This window comes from Schistocerca gregaria, chromosome 1 (assembly GCF_023897955.1).
Source record: "Schistocerca gregaria isolate iqSchGreg1 chromosome 1, iqSchGreg1.2, whole genome shotgun sequence".
NCBI lineage: Eukaryota > Metazoa > Arthropoda > Insecta > Orthoptera > Acrididae > Schistocerca > Schistocerca gregaria.
Window position 1 is genome coordinate 524,141,309 of NC_064920.1, and position 18,776 is coordinate 524,160,084.

General features: G+C 43.5%; 1 protein-coding gene across 1 annotated transcript in view; it reads left to right on the forward strand.

The window, feature by feature from the left end:
• Window positions 1-18,776, forward strand: part of LOC126356728 (uncharacterized) — an 80,340-nt gene that overhangs the window by 5,657 nt on the left and 55,907 nt on the right. Inside the window, 1 exon segment of the mRNA XM_050007396.1 lies at window positions 12,727-12,876. Within this exon segment, the coding sequence (XP_049863353.1) occupies window positions 12,727-12,876 (150 nt within the window).

An 18,776-nucleotide genomic window follows, 5' to 3' on the forward strand; every position in this document is an offset into this window, starting at 1 on the left:
TTCCAGCCCTAATCTGAAGAAAGTGTAAGGCTGCTTCCCGACTAAATGTCATTGCTCAACTTTGAAGTGCAACACCATGGCAATTTCTGCTCTCGTGTACAGAATAGAGCCACTAACACCTGCTCAAAACCATTTGATGAAATCTGAGAGTGGTCCGAAGCAGCAAATGGAACCCTCGTCATTGTAACCCTCGTGTTTCACGTTCTTCTCTGGCACGATCATACGTAAGGTGCGACGCTGACAACATACGTGAATAGAAAGGTGACCATCCAATTTTGCCACAACCTAGATGGCCCCCAGTCACAAATATTGAGAAGTGCATCATAAAAGTGCTCATAAGTAAATTGACGAGAATTCCAATCCCTCGTCCTAGGAAAGGGACAAATCTGTCCGAAAAGGAACACTCAGAGGCTGATACCAGCTTCACAACAGAAACGACGATGGTACCACTACTTGGATTTTAAGATGAACCATAGAGACTGAAACACGCAACGTAAGTAAAAACGTGCAACAGAGACAGAAGAATGAAAAAAACTTCTTATAAATATCAATCTATTTGCTTACTCCCTGAGGACGAATATGCCGCCTATGCCGATACTGTATCAGTTTGCGTTTTGTGGTGAATGAATTGCCAAATCATTTCAATTCCTAGTTTTGAACACATCTTTAATAGGTGATATACCATTAAACCCCCCCATTAACAATGGACCTTGCCGTTGGTGGGGAGGCTTGCGTGCCACAGCGATATAGATGGCTGTACCGTAGGTGCAACTACAACAGAGGGGTATCTGTTGACAAGCCAGACAAACGTGTGGCTCCTGAAGAGGGGCAGCAGCCTTTTCAGTAGTTGCAGGGGCAACAGTCTGGATGATTGACTGATCTGGCCTTGTAACACTAACCAAAACGGAGTTGCTGTGCTGGTACTGCGAACGTCTAAAAGCCGGGGGGAAACTGTGGTGTCACCGCCAGACACCACACTTGCTAGGTGGTAGCCTTTAAATCGGCCGCGGTCTGGTAGTATACGTCGGACCCGCGTGTCGACACTATCAGTGAGAGAGACTTCGTAGCACTCGCCCCAGTTGTACAGCCGATTTTGCTAGCGATGGTTCACCGACTTCTACGCTCTCATTTGCCGAGACGATAGTTAGCATAGCCTTCAGATATGTTATTTGCTACGACCTAGCAAGGCGCCAGTATCCGTGCTATTGATATTGCAAATCATCTACCATAAAGAGCGACGTTCTCCGTTAATGGATTAAAGTTAAGTATTCCACCAGCTACGTCCCTTTTTCTCAATTCTAATTCCCTTGTCATGTTCCAGACCGCACTCCAGCCTGCGTGAGCTAAAACGCGTGCATATCGGCCTCCTTTAGGAACACGGTTGGCTCTCCTGCCAACCACAACAGAAAGTACGGCCGTAATTTTTCCCGATGGCATGCAGCTTTAGTGTATGATTAAATAATGATGGCGTCCTCTTGGGTAAAATATTCCGGTGGTAAAACAGTCCCCCATTCGGGTATCCGGGTGGGGACTACTCAAGAGAATGTCGTTATCAGGAGAAAGAAAACTAGCGTTCTACGGATCGGAGCGTGGAATGTCAGATCCCTTAATCGGGCAGGTAGGTTAGAAACTTTAAAAAGGGAAATGGATAGGTTGAAGTTAGATATAGTGGGAATTAGTGAAGTTCGGTGGCAGGAGGAATAAGACTTTTGGACAAGTGAGTACAGGGTTATAAATACAAAATCAAATAGGGCTAATGCAGGAGTAGGTTTAATAATGAATAAACATAGGAGTGCGGGTGAGCTACTACAAACAGCATAGTGAACGCATTATTGTGGCCAAGATAGACACAAAGCCCACACCTACAGCAGTAGTACAAGATTATATCCCAACTAGCTCTGCAGATGATGAAGAAATTGATGAAATGTATGATGAGTTAAAGGAAATTATTCAGGTAGTGAATGCAGACGAAAATGCTGAGTTCAAGAATCATGAAAGAAGATTGTAAACATGGGAGAAACCTGGAGATACTAAAAGGTATCAGATAGAGTATATAATGGTAAGACAGAGATTAGATTTGGGAACCAGATTTTAAATTGTAAGACATTTCCAGGGGAAGATGATGACTCTGACCACAATCTATTGATTATGAACTGTAGATTAAAACTGAAGTAACTGCAAAAAGGTGGGAATTTAAGGAGATGGCACCTGGATAAACTGAAAGAACCAGATGTTGTAGAGAGTTTCAGGGAGAGCATAAGGGAACAATTGACAGGAATGGGGGAAAGAAATACGGTAGACGAAGAATGAGTAGCTCTGAGGGATGAAGTACTGAAGGCAGCAGACGATCAAGTAGGTAAAAAGACGAGGGCTGGTAGAAATCCTTGGGGAACAGAAGATACATTGATTTTAATTGATGAAAGGAGAAAATATAAAAATGCAGTAAATGAATCAGGCAAAAAGGAATACAAACGTCTCAAAAATGAGATCGACGGGAAGTGCAAAACTACTAAGCAGGGATGGCTAGAGGACAAATGTAAGGATATAGAGGCTTATCTCACTAGGGGTGAGGTAGATACTGTGTAGAGGAAAATTAAAGAGACCTTTGGAGAAAAGAGAACCACTTGTATGAATATCAAGAGCTCAGGTGGAAACCCAGTTCGAAGCAAAGAAGGGAAAGCAGAAAGGTGGAAGGAGTATATAGAGGGTCTATAAAAGGGCGTCCTACTTGACGACAATATTATGGAAATGGAAGGGGGTGTAGATGAAGATGAAATGGGAGAAACGACACTGCGTTGTAGAGTTTGACAGAGCACTGAAAGATCTGACTCGAAACAAGGCCCCAGAAGTAGACAACATCCCATTAGAACTACTGACGGCATTGGGAGAGCCAGTCATGACAAAACTCTACCATCGGGTGAGCAAGATGTATGAGACAGGCGAAATACCCTCAGACTTCAAGAAGAATATAATAATTCCAATCCCAAAGAAAGCAGGTGTTATAGATGTGAAAGTTACCGAACTATCAGTTGAAAAAGTCACAGCTGCAAAATACTAATGCGAATTCTTTACAGACGAATGGAAAAACTAGTAGATCAGTTTGGATTCCGTAGAAATGTTGGAACACGTAGGGCAATATTGACCTTACGCCTTATCTTAGAAGAAAGATTAAGGAAAAGCAAACTTTCTTTTCGAGCATTTGTAGACTTAAAGAAAGCTTTTGACAATGTTGACTGGAATACTCTCTTTCAAATTCTAAAGCTTGCAGCGGTAAAATACAGGGAGCGAAAGCCTATATAATTTGTACAGGAACCAGATGGCAGTTAAAAAAGTCGAGGGACGTGAAAAGGAAGCAGTGGTAGGGAAGGGAGAGAGACAGGTTTGTAGCCTCTCCCCGATATTATTCAATCTGTATATTGAGCAAGCAGTAAAGGAAACATAAGAAAAGTTTGGAGTAGGTATTAAAATCCATGGAGAACGAATAAAATTTTGAGGTTCGCCGATGACATTGTAGTTCTGTCAGAGACAGCAAAGTACTTGGGAAGAACAGTTGAACGGAATGGAGAGTGTCTTGAAAGGGGGATATAAGATAAACATCAACAAAAGCAAAACCAGGATCATGGAATGATGTCGAAATAAGTTGGGTGATGCTGAAAGAATTAGATTAGGAAATGAGACGCTTGAAGTAGTAAATGTGTTTTGTTAATTGGGCAGCATAATAACTGATGATGGTCGACGTAAAGAGGATATAAAATGTAGACTGACAATGACAAGGAAAGCGTTACTGAAGAAGAGGAATTTTTTAACATCGAGTATAGATTTATGTGTCAGGAATTCGTTTCTGAAAGTATTTGTATGGAGTGTAGCCATGTATCGAAGTGAAACATGGACGATGAACAGGGCGGGCAGGAAGAGAATAGAAGCTTTTGAAATGTGGTGCTACAGAAGAATGTTGAAGATTAGATGGGAAGATCACGTAACCAATGAGGTCATATTGAATAGAAAGGGGGAGGAGTTTGTGGCACAACTTGACATGAAGAAGGGACCGGTTGGTAGGACATGTTCTGATGCATCGAGGGAACACAAATTTAGCATTGGAGTGCAGCGTGGAGGGTAAAAATCGTAGAGGGAGACCAAGAGATGAATACACCAAGCACATTCAGAAGGATGTAGGTTGCAGTAAGTACTGGGAGATGAAGAAGCTTGCACAGGATAAGGTAGCATGGAGAACTGCATCAAACCAATCTCGGGACTGAAGACCACAACAACAACAACATACCATTTAAGTAAGATTTCTTTCCAGATAATTTTATGAAATTATGTGAGTGGTTTTAAAAATTATCCTCTAACAACAAATGCTTTTGAAGCGGTACAGAGCAGGTAGGGAGCGATAAGGTTCTGGAGAAGCTAATCCGTATTTCCATAAATAACAATTTATTATCTCTTCAATAAAATTTTCTCTTGGCCGCAAAGAATAGCAATTAAAATCATATAATTTATACCAAAAATTATCTCAAAATATAAAAGGCAAAAGAATTCTACATTTACAGCAGCGCCTGAAAGAAAGTAAAAGAACTAGTCAAGAAAATATTACTAATTTGTGACCAATAACTTTAGGCTTAGCGATAATAATAATAATGTTCAACAACTAAATCAACGACCTAGGCGCAATCAGGATGCTACGGAATGGTTCACTGCAGTACAAAAATATGTCTATAATATTTGTCCACATATACCGTCGCTGGTGGATGTTTATGGTTTTTTGTGAACACAGATAAATTCCTAGCCTACGGCCAGTTTGTGATGAATGAGACCTCTCAAAATTAAAAAATGCTCAAATGTGTGTGAAATCTTATGGGACTTAACTGATAAGGTCATCTGTCCTTAAGCTTACACACTACTTAAACTAAATTATCCTAAGGACTAACACACACACCCATGCCCGAGGGAGGACTCGAACCTCTGCCGGGATCAGCCGCACAGTCCATGACTGCAGCTCCCATAGACCGCTCGGCTAATCCCGGCGGCCCCTCTCGAAATGCTGAACATACACAGACGGCTGAAGCTAAGTGGGGCCCACTGTAAACGCGAAAATTATCTCAGATTTTAAAAAATTCTTCTGTTGGCAAACGCACCAATATACTTATGACGGTCTCTCGATGAAGATATCGGAAAAAGGAAGCAAGGCCAGCTTCCAGGCTTCCTCTTAAATTAAGTACAATAATAATTATTGAATGAGCTTTAGCAACATAAAAATTGTTTTAATACTACTACCACTAAAACTGTTTTGTTGGCTAATGCGGGAGTCAGCACAGACACAGACAAGGAAAGAGAGAAGTTGCGATGGCTGGTGGCACAAATCCAAAATGATCTGTACGTACTTTCCAAATAATAGAATTCTTTATTTCTAAAAAAGAAATAAATATAACTTAACTTGTCGTAATGAGGCGGCTTGATATTATTCCTGTGCCTCCTACACGAAATGATATTTACTATCTATTACTACTCGCAGATCACAAGCTAAGTATCGTCTTCCTACTACTCAGTTCTGATGCTCTCGAAGTCTGCGAGGGAACTGGGACAAACCATCGATGGGCGGCTGGTTAAGTCAGAGTTGACAGGGGGGGGGGGGGGGGGGGCGCTGAAAACTGGAGATGTGGCTTTCCATTGGCGCGTTGGTGAGCGCCTTCTTCGTGGCGTTTCGAGACGCTGCGCTGGTCGGTGTGCAATCGGTGCTTCAGGACGGCACATTCGACATGCCCCCTGCCACCCTACCCACCACAAAAAAATGACTGCCGCACCGTTGCGATGCAGGGAGTCATCTAACAATGGTCGAGGTGGAGGAAGGATGGGTGGAGGGCTGTAGGAAGCTGGATGACGTGTGGAGCCTGGAGCTTCAACTACGAGCGAACCGATCCCCCTATTGAATACCGACATTCGTCCTGTGCTCCAAGGGGAACGTCGGTAGGATAACTCCCGCAAGGGAGCCCACCAGCTTCCGGCGAAAAACGGAAATGGCGGCGATGACGATGGCGGTGGAAAGGACGACGCTGGTGTGGATACCGGGGGGAGCACGTTGAGTTTCTGCGGTGGCGAAGGCGATGTGTCAAGCTCCATGGATTCCACAGGCGGTGCCAGAGAGACCCTCGGGAGCGATTCGAATCTTCGTAGAGAAAATCTGCCAAAGAAGCTCATAATCTATAGGCACGAATGTTGTTCTGATGGCGGCGCAGCAACACAGCAAGACCTTGAGTTAAATACATGCAGGTGCCCGAATTTAGAAGAATCGTTTTCTCTCCCAGAGATGGTGCGACCAAAACCTCTGAAAAGAATAGAATCCTTAAGCCGTCGGCACACGGACCGTGCATCCGAACGTTGGGCGTAGAGCGTGCCGAGTTTCTGACGTCACAGCGTGGAATAGCACGTTCGGGAGTCTTTCCGAACGTGCAGAGCAATATCTGGCATGTCCGAAATTCTGAGCGTGTGTCCCAGCGTTGACCAATGAGATGGCACAACGCCAACTACGTCACACGACGCCGTCTCCCTACAGTACAGTTGTGATGCACCATATTGGCATTCATTTCAAGCCTATATGTATATATGCCGTTTCTGAGCACCAGTTAAGTGAGAATCACTGGAAAACCCGTTGTTCGTTGTGTTATTTGCTCCAATAAATTAATGGGAAAGATCACATCTGTGGCAAAAGAATTATTGTGACTTGCGTATTACGAGAGTATGCTATTTGAAGGCAGAAACACACTGAAATCCATCCAAAACGCGTTGTTCTTGGTACAATATGTTATAATTAATTATCAATTAGTAACATAATTATCTACGATTAACGTTTTTACCATGCGGTAACACAACGTGACTTAGAACATTGTGATTGTTTTAGCGTAGTGAGTAGCGTCTCTATTTTGTAATGCGTTTTTGTTGGGGCGGTGGTTCGCGTCGTAACACATACAATTTTTTTTTCCTAACATTCGCGTTTTTATTACGTTTTGATACTTTGTTGTAATTTTAATATAAGCACATGCTATAATATTTGATATTATGTAAACATAAGATTTTTTCGATGGGTGACTTTGTTCAATTGGCTTAATCTGCAGGACAGCTTGCGCTACTTGTTTAAATTTTGCTCCTTTTTCTTTTACGTTTCGTAATTCACATCTTGCAAAGATTCTGCTACTGGGTAGGAACAGTGATCAAGTAAGAGTGACCTTGAGGTTTTAGTAAATGTGGGAATGATGAAATAATACTTATCTTATGCGGAGAAGTATTCCAAATTTGTACCGCACTGTTTGTAATGGAACTTTTATAAGCCTGTGTCCTTATTGACTGCACATGGTACATTCCTTTTCGTGGACGATGAAGGAAATTTGCATTTTAATAGAGTGACGTGAGAATTTTACGCGCGCTCGTTGAGTGTGATTTACGAACAAGAAACATCCCTCAACCGCCGCTGGACTGCGTTGCGATCGCGTATACCACGTTGGAGCCCACGTACCGTATGCACAAGTCGCATCGTTCCTGAGCGTTCAGCGGTAGGTTGAACTTGGAACGTTCAGTGTTGACGTTCGACAGCATGGTCCGTGTGCCGACGGCTTTAGGCGCGAAGCTATACTTTTGGAGCGTGGAAGGCGCCATGCGCTGTGGGTGCAGCAACTGGAGCAGCGCGCAGGGGCGCCGGATATGTGAAAGCTCCGCCGGCGACGGACTTTCGTGAGACTGCGAGCAGAAAGAGCAGCGGTGCTTGCTCCCGCGGGTGGGAGGCACATAGTTTGTTCATCTAGTGCCTAAACGTGAGCACAAATTCTTCAGCTTCTCCGTTCGGCTGAGGATGAAACGGAGCACTGGTAAGATGAGTTATACCATTGGATGTGCAACCAAGCAGTTCAAAATCGTGAGCCGTTTACTGTGGTCTGTTGTCTGTAATCAACACTTTAGACAAACGTCTCCCCCCCCCCCCCCCAAAAAAAGCCTTTAGTCGAATTCAAACAGATATTTTCTGAAAGATTTAATAACAATATGCCAACGAGTGTTCTAAAAGGGACCAGCAAAGTCAGTGCCCACTCGTTCCCACGGCGATTGACATTTCAGCGGAGCTGAAAACGTTTGCGATGGGGCCGATAGATTTTCAGCACAAGCGCGACCGTGTGACGTCATCTGTTCAATATTGGCATCCATGTCCGGCCAACGACACTGTCAAAGCCATAACTGTCTTGTGCCTAAAAATCCCCAATGTTCTTGGTCGAGCAATTGCACTTTAGGAATAAGCACACATTTTTTTCCAAAAGCAATTTTGCAGTAAAATCACACCGTGCTGGACGCAGAGTCTAAGCCGACGAGCTAAATATCTGCGCACAAAAGAATTCTGAATGTTTTCCACCGAACGAGGCCAAGCAGTACGGACGTCAGGGTGTGTTTCTGTGGTCTGAGCAAATTTCCTATAGTGCAGTGGAAAAATCTGTAGAAGTTCTGTGTCTTTCGCATTGATCTGACGACAAGATGCTGCAGTAGCACCGAGTTCAGAATCAAGACCAAGAAAGGGCGTCAGCACTCATATGCTTCGACGTGAAACGGCACAGTATTTCGTACTGATACTGCTACAATAACAAAGCCCAACGTTGTAGCTTCTGAGTCGTGCGTGACGCAACAGGTCTGGACGGATGAAGTGGATTATTGTCCGTTAGTATTTTAAATTTCCGACCAGACAGATTATGGAGAAACTTTATCACGCTACAGATAATAGCGAGCGTTCCCCTCTCGATTTTGGTATATTTACATTGACTCTTGGTCAATAAATAGCAAGTTAAAGCAGACGGCCTGTCCGATGCACCAAATCTGTGCAAGTGCACAGTTCCGATTCCTTCCGAAGAAACGTCCACTGCCAAAATCACAGAGTTATGGGTACAAATATGAACAACGCAAATTTAGATTGTGTGAGAAATATGTTTTATGTAAACGTAAGGGCCATCATGAGGCGTGTTCTATGGAGACACAGCAGTCACGCTTCGATATTTCTTATTTAGGCAGGAAGCAGTGGTGGGCTCTTCTGGAGGTCTTAGGACGATATTTGGAGGTGCTGAACAATGACATTTTTACGGCATTTTTAAGTTTCTGAAAAGCATCCTGACACTCTTTGGTCCAAACTAAAGGCATATCCTTCTGGTGCATGTTTTTCTTCATCTTGGGTAGTAATAAGCAAAGTCGAATTGGAATCTCGTTCTTGAGCAAAGTGCTGTACTGCTTTACAAGCCATCCCTAACCCATTGGTCAGCACCAACAAATACCGTCCTAAGACCTCCAAAAGAGCCAACGCTTGCTCTGATCCTGAATGAGAAATATCGAAGGATGACAGATCTGTCTCCACCGAACACATCTCAGACGGAACTTACGTTTACTCAAAAGATACTTCTCACACAGCCTAAATGTGAACATGACACCCTATCTATTCATCCAATCTATCCAGTTCACTCAAGAAAAGCACAACCCAGTAACATATCCGTGCTCAACCCTTCTGTTCCGCAAAAGACTTTGTAGCCAAGACTGCCATAGCTTTAATATATCATTTTTAAGATAAAACTACATCAGCTGTAAGTACTTTTCTTCTAAGCAGTTACAAAATCGAGTCACATCCTGATCGAAAAATAAAATAAAATGAAAGAGAGTGGGTGACCCAGCGTTCATAGTCAGCAATTTCCAGTATGTAGGATTGGATTGGATTGATTTGGGGGAAGAGACCAAACAGCGAGGTCATCAGTCTCATTGGATTAGGGAAGGACGGGGAAGGAAGTCGGCCGTGCCCTGTCAAAGGAACCATCTCGTCATTTTCCTGAAGCGATTTAGGGGAATCACGAGAAACCTACATCACGATGGCCGGACGTTGGGTTGAACCGTCGTCCTCCCGAACCGCTATGTAGCGGACGTCAATTACAAAACAGCATAAGACAACATAGAACGCTCCCGTGATAGCAGGAGTACCAGTACCTGATCAGCTAACGGATCCCCTACACCGATAAGGTGACCCAAAACCAGGCATAACTGACAACCTATGGTTTTATGTAGAATTAAGCAGCACTGGTTCTCCTATTATCCAAAGTGAAACGAGGCTGAAAACCATGTCGTTCAGATCAGGAATATATGGCGGCCAATCGAGGCCCATGCCAGTGGGTCTCTGGGCACCCAGAGCCAGAATGCTGTCCCCAAAGTGCTCCTCCGGGACATAAAACTGTCTTCTGCTTCGATGAAGTCGAGCTCCATACTGCATGAAACACATCTTGTAGAAATCGGGCTCACTTTGGATAATGGGGATGAAATCATCGTCCAAAACCTTCACATACCATCGGTAGTTACCATACCATCGAGGAATATCGCACCGATTATTCCGTGACTGGACACTGAATACCACACACATGTGAAGAAACTTCGCGACCGCTATATGCGGATTCACAGTCCCTCAAATGAGTCAATTTTGCTTAATGATGAGCCAATCGAAATGAATTTAGGGGGCGTCGCTCATGCGCATACTAATTCACATCAGGCTCCACGGTTAACCGCGCAGTTTTGAAGTCCTAACGCAAACCGTTCAGAGGTTATGACAATTTTATTTCATGTAGTTCAATAATTGTTACCCCGTGCACACGTTAAGAGGAGAATCACTTGCAAATCGGGAAGATAACGAGCATGCCCAATACCAACACATTAATTTATCAAATTCAGAATTCCTGTACGTAGTTGGAAATCGGTTGGTCTCCATGCAGTCCACAGCCCTGGAGTGAGGCGGGTTCCTAATCCAAGTCTGCTCCCTCCAAACGGTTGAGTGGTTGACAGCAGGAATTCCTATTTGCATCTCGCCACCAACACACACCCGAAGCGAGGCTGCCGAGTTAAAAAAATTTCAGTCCACAGGGATGTCAACACATCCGCGGCGACACGGGACCCCAAACTACACACAGGGTTCCATTAATAAGGCAACTCGAATATGCCACGCCCAACCATATACTGGCTCTCGGCCTGGCCGCTCTGGCACCTGGTGGCATTGTGCTCTTCGGTTTTACTTTCCCCGAGAATGGCTACTATGGAGACAAGCGAGTGGTCCCAATGTGTAAAACGCACGACTCAGTTTTCATACATGATCTAGTGTCCTACAACTATACAGGACTTTTCACAATTCCTATAATAGACTTCGAAGGGCTACAGAGGGGACTCAGTAGAAATTTTTTTGGGAAAGAACGTCGCCAAACAGCCGTACGTTTTGAGCAGTTATTTTATTCCGATAACCAATTTCGGCATCTAAATAATGCCATCTTAAGACCCGTATGCACTCCATGTACAGAAAGACAAACGTATCGATACTTTCGCGCTGGAGCCATAAGTATCTGGATATAGTGAGTTAGTTTTCGGTGTGTTTACGTCGAAGACTTGACAAAAAATAAGAACGTCTCGGACAGCAGGTGTGCTTAGTTGTTGTCGACTATTTGAAGCAAGAACTCCAGAAACAAATTCTCGGTATAAAAAATTGATGGTTCCAGAATGCAAGTATCGATATGTTTGGTCGTCTGTAAGTGGAGTGCATAGGGGCTTAAAGACGGCATTATTGCGATTCCAAACTGGTTGTCTAAATAAAATAACTTCTCAGAACGTGCCGCTGTTTGTCGATTTTCCTTGGTAAATATCTAATCGCCGCTGGCCCGGTTCTACAATGGATCAACAGAGATAGTAGACAAAGTTTTGATCATGAAAAGTGTCCGTAAATGCAGCGTTCTGATGGAAAGAAGTTTTAAAATCAGTTCACTTTCAGATCTCCCGCTTCACAGTACGCACATAGGGGAGGCCAGGAGCAGCAAGCTGCGTACTGTAAAGAACGCCATGAGATGAGGCTTGTTCAATGTTCTCGTCACCGGGTTCTATTCCAAGTAACGCAGGACGGCCCCTTCAAAGCCTAGAACGCGACGTATCGCTAGAGACCACAGCCGTTGTTCAAAAAATGGTTCAAATGGCTCTAAGCACCATGGGACTTAACATCTGAGGTCATCAGTCCCCTAGACTTGGAAGTGCTTAAATCTAGCTAAACTAAGGACATCACAGATATCTATGCCCGCGGCAGGATTCGAACCTGCGACCGTAGCAGCAGCGTGTTTCCGGACTGAACCACCTAGAACCGCTCGGCCACAGCTGCCGGTGTTGTTGTTGTACTCGGACGAAATTTGTGTATGATGCCATAATTACAACAGAATCTAACGTCGGCGCCCTCTTTCCAGTTTGTGTTCGTACACTGAAGTGAGAAATCTGAAAATCATCGGGTACATTTCAGCCACGAGCTACTGATCAAAATTTTATCTATGAAGTTCCATCTACAATCGCCAGAAGCTGACAACAAGATTTGTAAAACACACTGTGTAATTGGCGCGTTAATGTGGGGTACAAACATGTCAAGTCGCTACAACGCTTTGTTCAGTAATATTTACTTCAGAGATCCGTCTCACATAAAAATTTTCCAAAGATCTGATGACGACACCTAGATTCTGTCACAACACCAAGAGGTCTTGCCTACAGAAAGTGAATGCCTTGTTCACCAACGACAGGTCGTGCTCTACCAGCGTATGAATCCATGTGAAATGTAATGTGACTTGTGCATTCGTACAACGGTGAGATGATAAAGAAAACAACTATTTGCAACCAGAAAACAGCGTCGTTTTCCTGACTAAGCTCGTGTGTTCACAGGGTGTGCTCTTCATCCGTGGAGGACGTACTCTGCGCCAGCTGGTGCAGCTTCTGTCCCTGACCGTGCAACACTACGGCAGTGGAGAAGGCGGCGAAGCCATACGGAGCCGTTATCGGAAGCTATCGGACCGCGTGTACAAGTACTCACAGGTTCGATTCACATGTTAACGCATAGTCCTCAAATCATTCATAAATAATGCGAAAGAATAAACGCTGCTTATGTTGCATATGTAGGTAGGAATTTTACGGTTGGAAAACAGGATGCTATAGTTTCTGATTATTATATACAAATCCAACAGTTTTACAGTTCATACATGGTTCAATATGGAATGCCAAATATACATAGTGAGCACAGTATCAAAATGATATAATAATTGATAGCTTGTGTCAAGGAAGCTACTGTAAAAGTTGAAGAGTTAAACGTGCGAATTGTCAAAGGTGAAAGAGAGAAAATTAAAACGGTTAAACATTTCTACATCATGTGGTTTTCAGTATAGTCCTAAATACAAGTACGTGATGTACAGGGTGAGCATTAATAAAACTGACAAACTGCAAGGACGGTTTCTTGACTGGAAATGGAGTAAAACAAGGTTCCGAAGCAGAGTATACAACTGCATCGCATCCATGTCACAACAGATGTTGAAAGTGGTCTCCATGGTATGCAGTGAACGAGTTCACACGTCGCATCATGGAATGCGGCAGTCTTTCGCCCGTTCCGGTCTCCCTCCGAATAGCGTCGGAGGCGTCGTGAACAGACTATTGAAGGGTCAGGACATCAGGTACAGGTTCAGCATACAAAACGCATTTCAGGTGCCCGCAGAAGTAAAAATCGACGGTGTTTAAGTCCGGTGATGCAGCAGGAGATGCTACGGGACCTCCGCGCCCTGTCCAGCTTCCGGGGAAGATACTGGTGAGGTGTCGGAGAACTGTAATACAGAGATGGGGTGGTGCTCCGTCACTCAAAAATCACATAACCTGTCGTATTGCCAAAGGTACATTCTTAAAGAGCACAGGTAGAGTATTTAGCCTCCGTGGAGGCATTGTGGAATAATAACCAGTCGAAACTTCTGCGAGCCAAGAATCCCTGCCCAAACACTGATGCGGAACCGATGCTGATGAGACGCCTTAACCATTTGCCGAGTATTGGCTGCAGCACACAAATAACGAGTATGGAGATTGATGATTCCACTTCTGGTAAAGGTTGGTTCGTCGGTCAAGAGGACGGATGACAGGGATCACATAATTGTGAAGCTCTGCTGCAAAAACCATCGAAAAAATGCTTCCCATAGAGGGTAATCCGCTGCTGATAACACTTGAACTCGTTGCGGGGGACAGGAATAACAGTAGTTGTCATGCATGCTACTCGTAATCGTACTTTGGTTTGCAGGACTTTGGCGGGCCACTTACCTGGAACTTGTAGTAGTGTTCCCCTCAATATCCTGTAGAACCCGGTCCTCCAAATCTGGTGTTCGCACAGTAAGAGATCTTGAAAACTTTTTCCCCTAGAAAGTAATTAAATCTAATTATAAGAAATCATGCAAAAATCCTTGGCTTACTAAAGAAGTCAAAATACCTTGTAACCACAAAAGGGAAATGTATCTAACACCAAGAAAGGGTAATGACCCAGAAATAGCCAAATATTACAAAAACTGCTGTGTGACCTTCAGAAAGGTTATTAAAATGTCCATAAGTATGTGCATCATGTCTGAGATTAATACCTCTGATAACAAAATCAAAACAATTTGGAATTTTATTACAAGAGAGACAGGGCAACCAAGAGTAGAGGATGACGGCACTACCATCACAGCGAATGGAAACTTGACTAACAACAAGCCGGAAGTCGAAAACCATTTGAATAATCATATTTTAAATGTTGTAGAGAAAATAGGATCTAAATGTTCATTACAAGAAGCAAGGCAGTTAATGGAAGAAGCCTCACCCCCACAATTTGATACAATTGAAATTCCACCCACCTCTCCTTCTGAAATTAGGAAGATGATAAACTCTCTCAAGAATAAAAGCTCACCTGGAATTGGTGGCATTTCCAGCAGGATAATAAAAGCTTGTTCCCAAGAGACAAGTGGGATTCTTAGCCACATATGTAATAGCTCTCTGAAGCAGGGGAAATAGACTGAAGTATGGCATTGTTAAACCACTGCACAAAAAGGGGATACTTCTGAGGTCAACAACTACCGCCCAATCTCTCTTCTGGCTGGCTCCTCCATAGTTTTAACAAAATGTCAGTTTGGTTTCCAGAAAGGCTTTTCAACGGAAAATGTTATATATACTTTCACTAAAGAAATATTAACTGATCTGAGTAACTTTGTTATCTCTCAAAGGCTTTTGATTGTGTAAATCATGGAATACGTCTAGATAAGCTCAAGTACTGTGGTATGAATGGGACAGCGCTCAAATAGTTTAAATCATACTTAACTGGAAGGGTGCAGGAAGTTGAAATAAGCAGTTCACATAATATGCAAAAAACTGGTGATTTCTCAACCTGGGAAACAATCATGAATGGAGTGCCACAAGGTTCGGTCTTAGGTCCTCTGCTGTTCTTAATATATATCAATGACTGGGCAATCTACATTCACGAAGATGCAAACCTGGTGCTTTTTGCTGATGATACAAGTATAGCTGTCACACCCAACAGACAAGAATTAACTGATGAAATTGTAAATTATGTTTTTCAGAAAATCATTAAGCGATTCACTGCACATGAACAGTCATTAAATTTTGACAAAACACTGCATATACAGTTCCACATAGTAAATGGAATGACAACATTAATAAATATAGACGTCGATCAGAAATCGGTAGCTAAGGTACAACATTCAAAATTTCTAGGTGTACGCATTCATGGGGGGTTGAACTGGAAAAACACAACGAAGATCTGCTGAAACGTTTGAGTTCAGCTACTTATGCTATTAGGGTCATTGCAAATTTTGGCGATATACATCTCAGTAAATTAGCTTACCAACCCTGTTTTCATTCTCTGCTTTCGTATGGCATCATATTCTGGGGTAACTCATCATTCAGTAAGGAGTGTTCATTGCATAAAAGCATTTAATCAAAATAACTGCTGGAGCTCATCCAAGATCATCCTGCAGGCACTTATGTAGACAGCTAGGAATCTTCACTGTAGCCTCACAATATATATATATATATATATATATATATATATATATATATATATATATATATATATATATATATATATATTCACTTATGAAATTTATTATAAATAATCCGAACGAATACCAAAGTAGTAGCAGTGTACATCGTCACAACACTAGGAGAAAGGATGATCTTCATTACTCAAGGTTAAATCTAAATTTGGCTCAGAAAGGGGTAAATTATGCTGCCACAAAAGTCTTTGGTCACTTACCTAATAGCATCAAAAGTCTGACAGCCATATAGCATTTAAAAGGAAATTAAAAGAATATCTGAATGGCAACTGCTCCTACTTGGCAGATGAATTTTTGGATGTAGTAAGTGGGTAACCCCGCCCCCCCTCCAAATATTAAAAATATTAAGTGTCATCTAATATTTTGTGTAATGTAATATCTTGTATAAACACCTTTTATTAACCCGACACGTTCCACATCATTACGAAATGTCGTATTAATGACCTGTGTAACAGGTGCTGATATAATCTAATCAAATATAATCCGCCACCACCCTGAGCGTTCGTCACTCTGAAAGGACTCATGATCACACAAATGCTTAAAAGAGGCTTGTAATGTTGTGTGATGTCGTTAGTGTCAGTGGCGATACCTGTTTTGTATCAGCTGTGCTGTCTATCAACCGTTCCCATTTGCTTGGACGCACACAAACAACATGTCGATTTATTCCCGACTTGTATACCGGACCATTCTGTTGCTTGCAGTTCGCTGCGTCAATCGCACAGCGTGCAACACACAAGGAACACATGTGACGTGGTCAGAGTAACTTTCATTTGTCGGCACCATCTACCATGGCAACGATGTGTTTTCAGACATACGACCTTTCTTCCTCCAATTCAAGTCAGGAGTCCGTCCCTGCAGTTTGTCGATTTTATTAATATCCATACTGTATACATACAGGAATTTTCGAGTGGGAGTCCGCCATTTGCAAGGAATTTGTATTGATGAAAACGTTAATTACGTTTACTCGTAACTCGATAAAATATGGGCCCTATTTCTCAATGGATACACATTTACGACAATGCAGTTCAAGAAATGTAAAACAGTACGGCTGATTATATAAAAAATTGAATGTTGACGGTATGATTAATTTCATAATAATTTTTTGAACTGACAATGAGAGGATCTGAAGTTACGATAGGCATACAATTTTAATCGTATGCCAAGCAAATGCAGGGCACTACAGTTTGTCCACAGTAATTACTAGTTGTAAGAAATTTGTACAGCTTTGATGCAATATTACTCGAGTGATAGTTGTCCAATGTAAGAGTGGACCAACGATGGATACTGAGCATATGCAATGAAGGGCAGTATCAAAGGTCATAGCAGGCAATAGAAATAGTGGAAAAATGGTTGCCGAAAACCTGAAAATATTACAAATATCTTGCGAATACCTGCTAAGACAATCACAAGACTGATGAAGTTAGTTTTGTTATAAGAGATACAGAGGCACACGAGGGCGTGGTGGAATGACTCAGAATGTTTTATGTGGAAACCCTTAATTGATTGTAAATAAAATGGTCGTTATTGACATGCTACTTATTTATTCCCCATGTCTACATGTTTTAGCCCTGTCGCACTAGAGGGATCCGAATTCTAGCATGTAACATGGCGGTTGTAACGCAGCTATGTCGGTGTGTGAGACACACCGTGCTGTCAACGAGTTCATCCACACAGCGAGCTCTGTCTCTGCGCATATGAGTATGTCAGACCACACACCAGCGCTGCGACACGAGAAACTGTCGATACGATACTGCAGTGCCTGTGTTATTCCGAACCACATTGTAATGTTCCTTTTGTTACGACATCTGCACCACTTGTTATGTCTTCTGCACCACTCGTTAGCAGCATACACAGTGTCTGCGCCAAAGACTGAGATGGCGTTGAGTTTTACAATTATTTATTGAACTTTCTTTACAATTTCTCCCTCATCGTCGCTGCCCAGCCCTTTGGATCCCTCCACCTGGCTGCTGCTGTGTAGATTCTCCGAGAATGCGCGCAACGCGCGCCGCTGATCGCACTCGGGAGCCTCAGGCCACCAGTGCTCCGCTGAAGCCAGGATGCCCTGTGGTAGATGAACTCGTCGCCGCTCAGCGCCCCAGTACGGCTGGACCGGCGGCTGGGAAGCCGTCAGTCCTGATGTCCGCGAGGTCCCGTCATGGACGGACCACGCGCCGTGGGCTGGGTTGCCGTGAAGTCCGGGCGTCAGTCTCCGGCGGCGCCTGTGACCAAGACCGCGCTGCGGCCGATCCTGCTGGAAGTTCTCGCTGTAGTTAGTCGCCATGGTGCCGACCGAACGCAGGCCGACCTCCAGAGCTGAAGTTGAAATCTGGCGGCGAATGGATGACTCCTGCAAGCTGGAACAGTCTTCTGGAATCGTCATCTACGAAGATTGAACATTCGGACACGGACCACGTCCGTATTCAGATCCAAACTGCTTCCTAATAGCTTCTGTCTGTTGCTGTCTGCGCCCCACTATTTATATGCGGCAGGTGGACGTTTTTTCACCATCGGTGGCAGCTTTTTGTTATTACTCCCGCAGTATATTGCGGTGTTACTGAGCGTAATGGCCTCACTTTCCCTTACTCAGCACTCGCCATTGTTCGCTCGGCGCTCGGTCTGTGTGCATGCTTGTGTCAGTCTGTTGGTAGACTACTGCGGTCACCAAGGCTGTCTGTGTCTGCCTTTCGCAACGCCTTGGTCGCCGCGTGCCTCTGTTTTGCCATTCTCCACTGCGTGAAGCAACGCTTACTAAATGTGGCGACAACACTTTGCATCGTAATTCGGAATAACACAGCCACTACGATGTCGTATTAATCCGTCGACACCGGCAAGCGACTTGCCTGTAACGGAATGAAAATAATG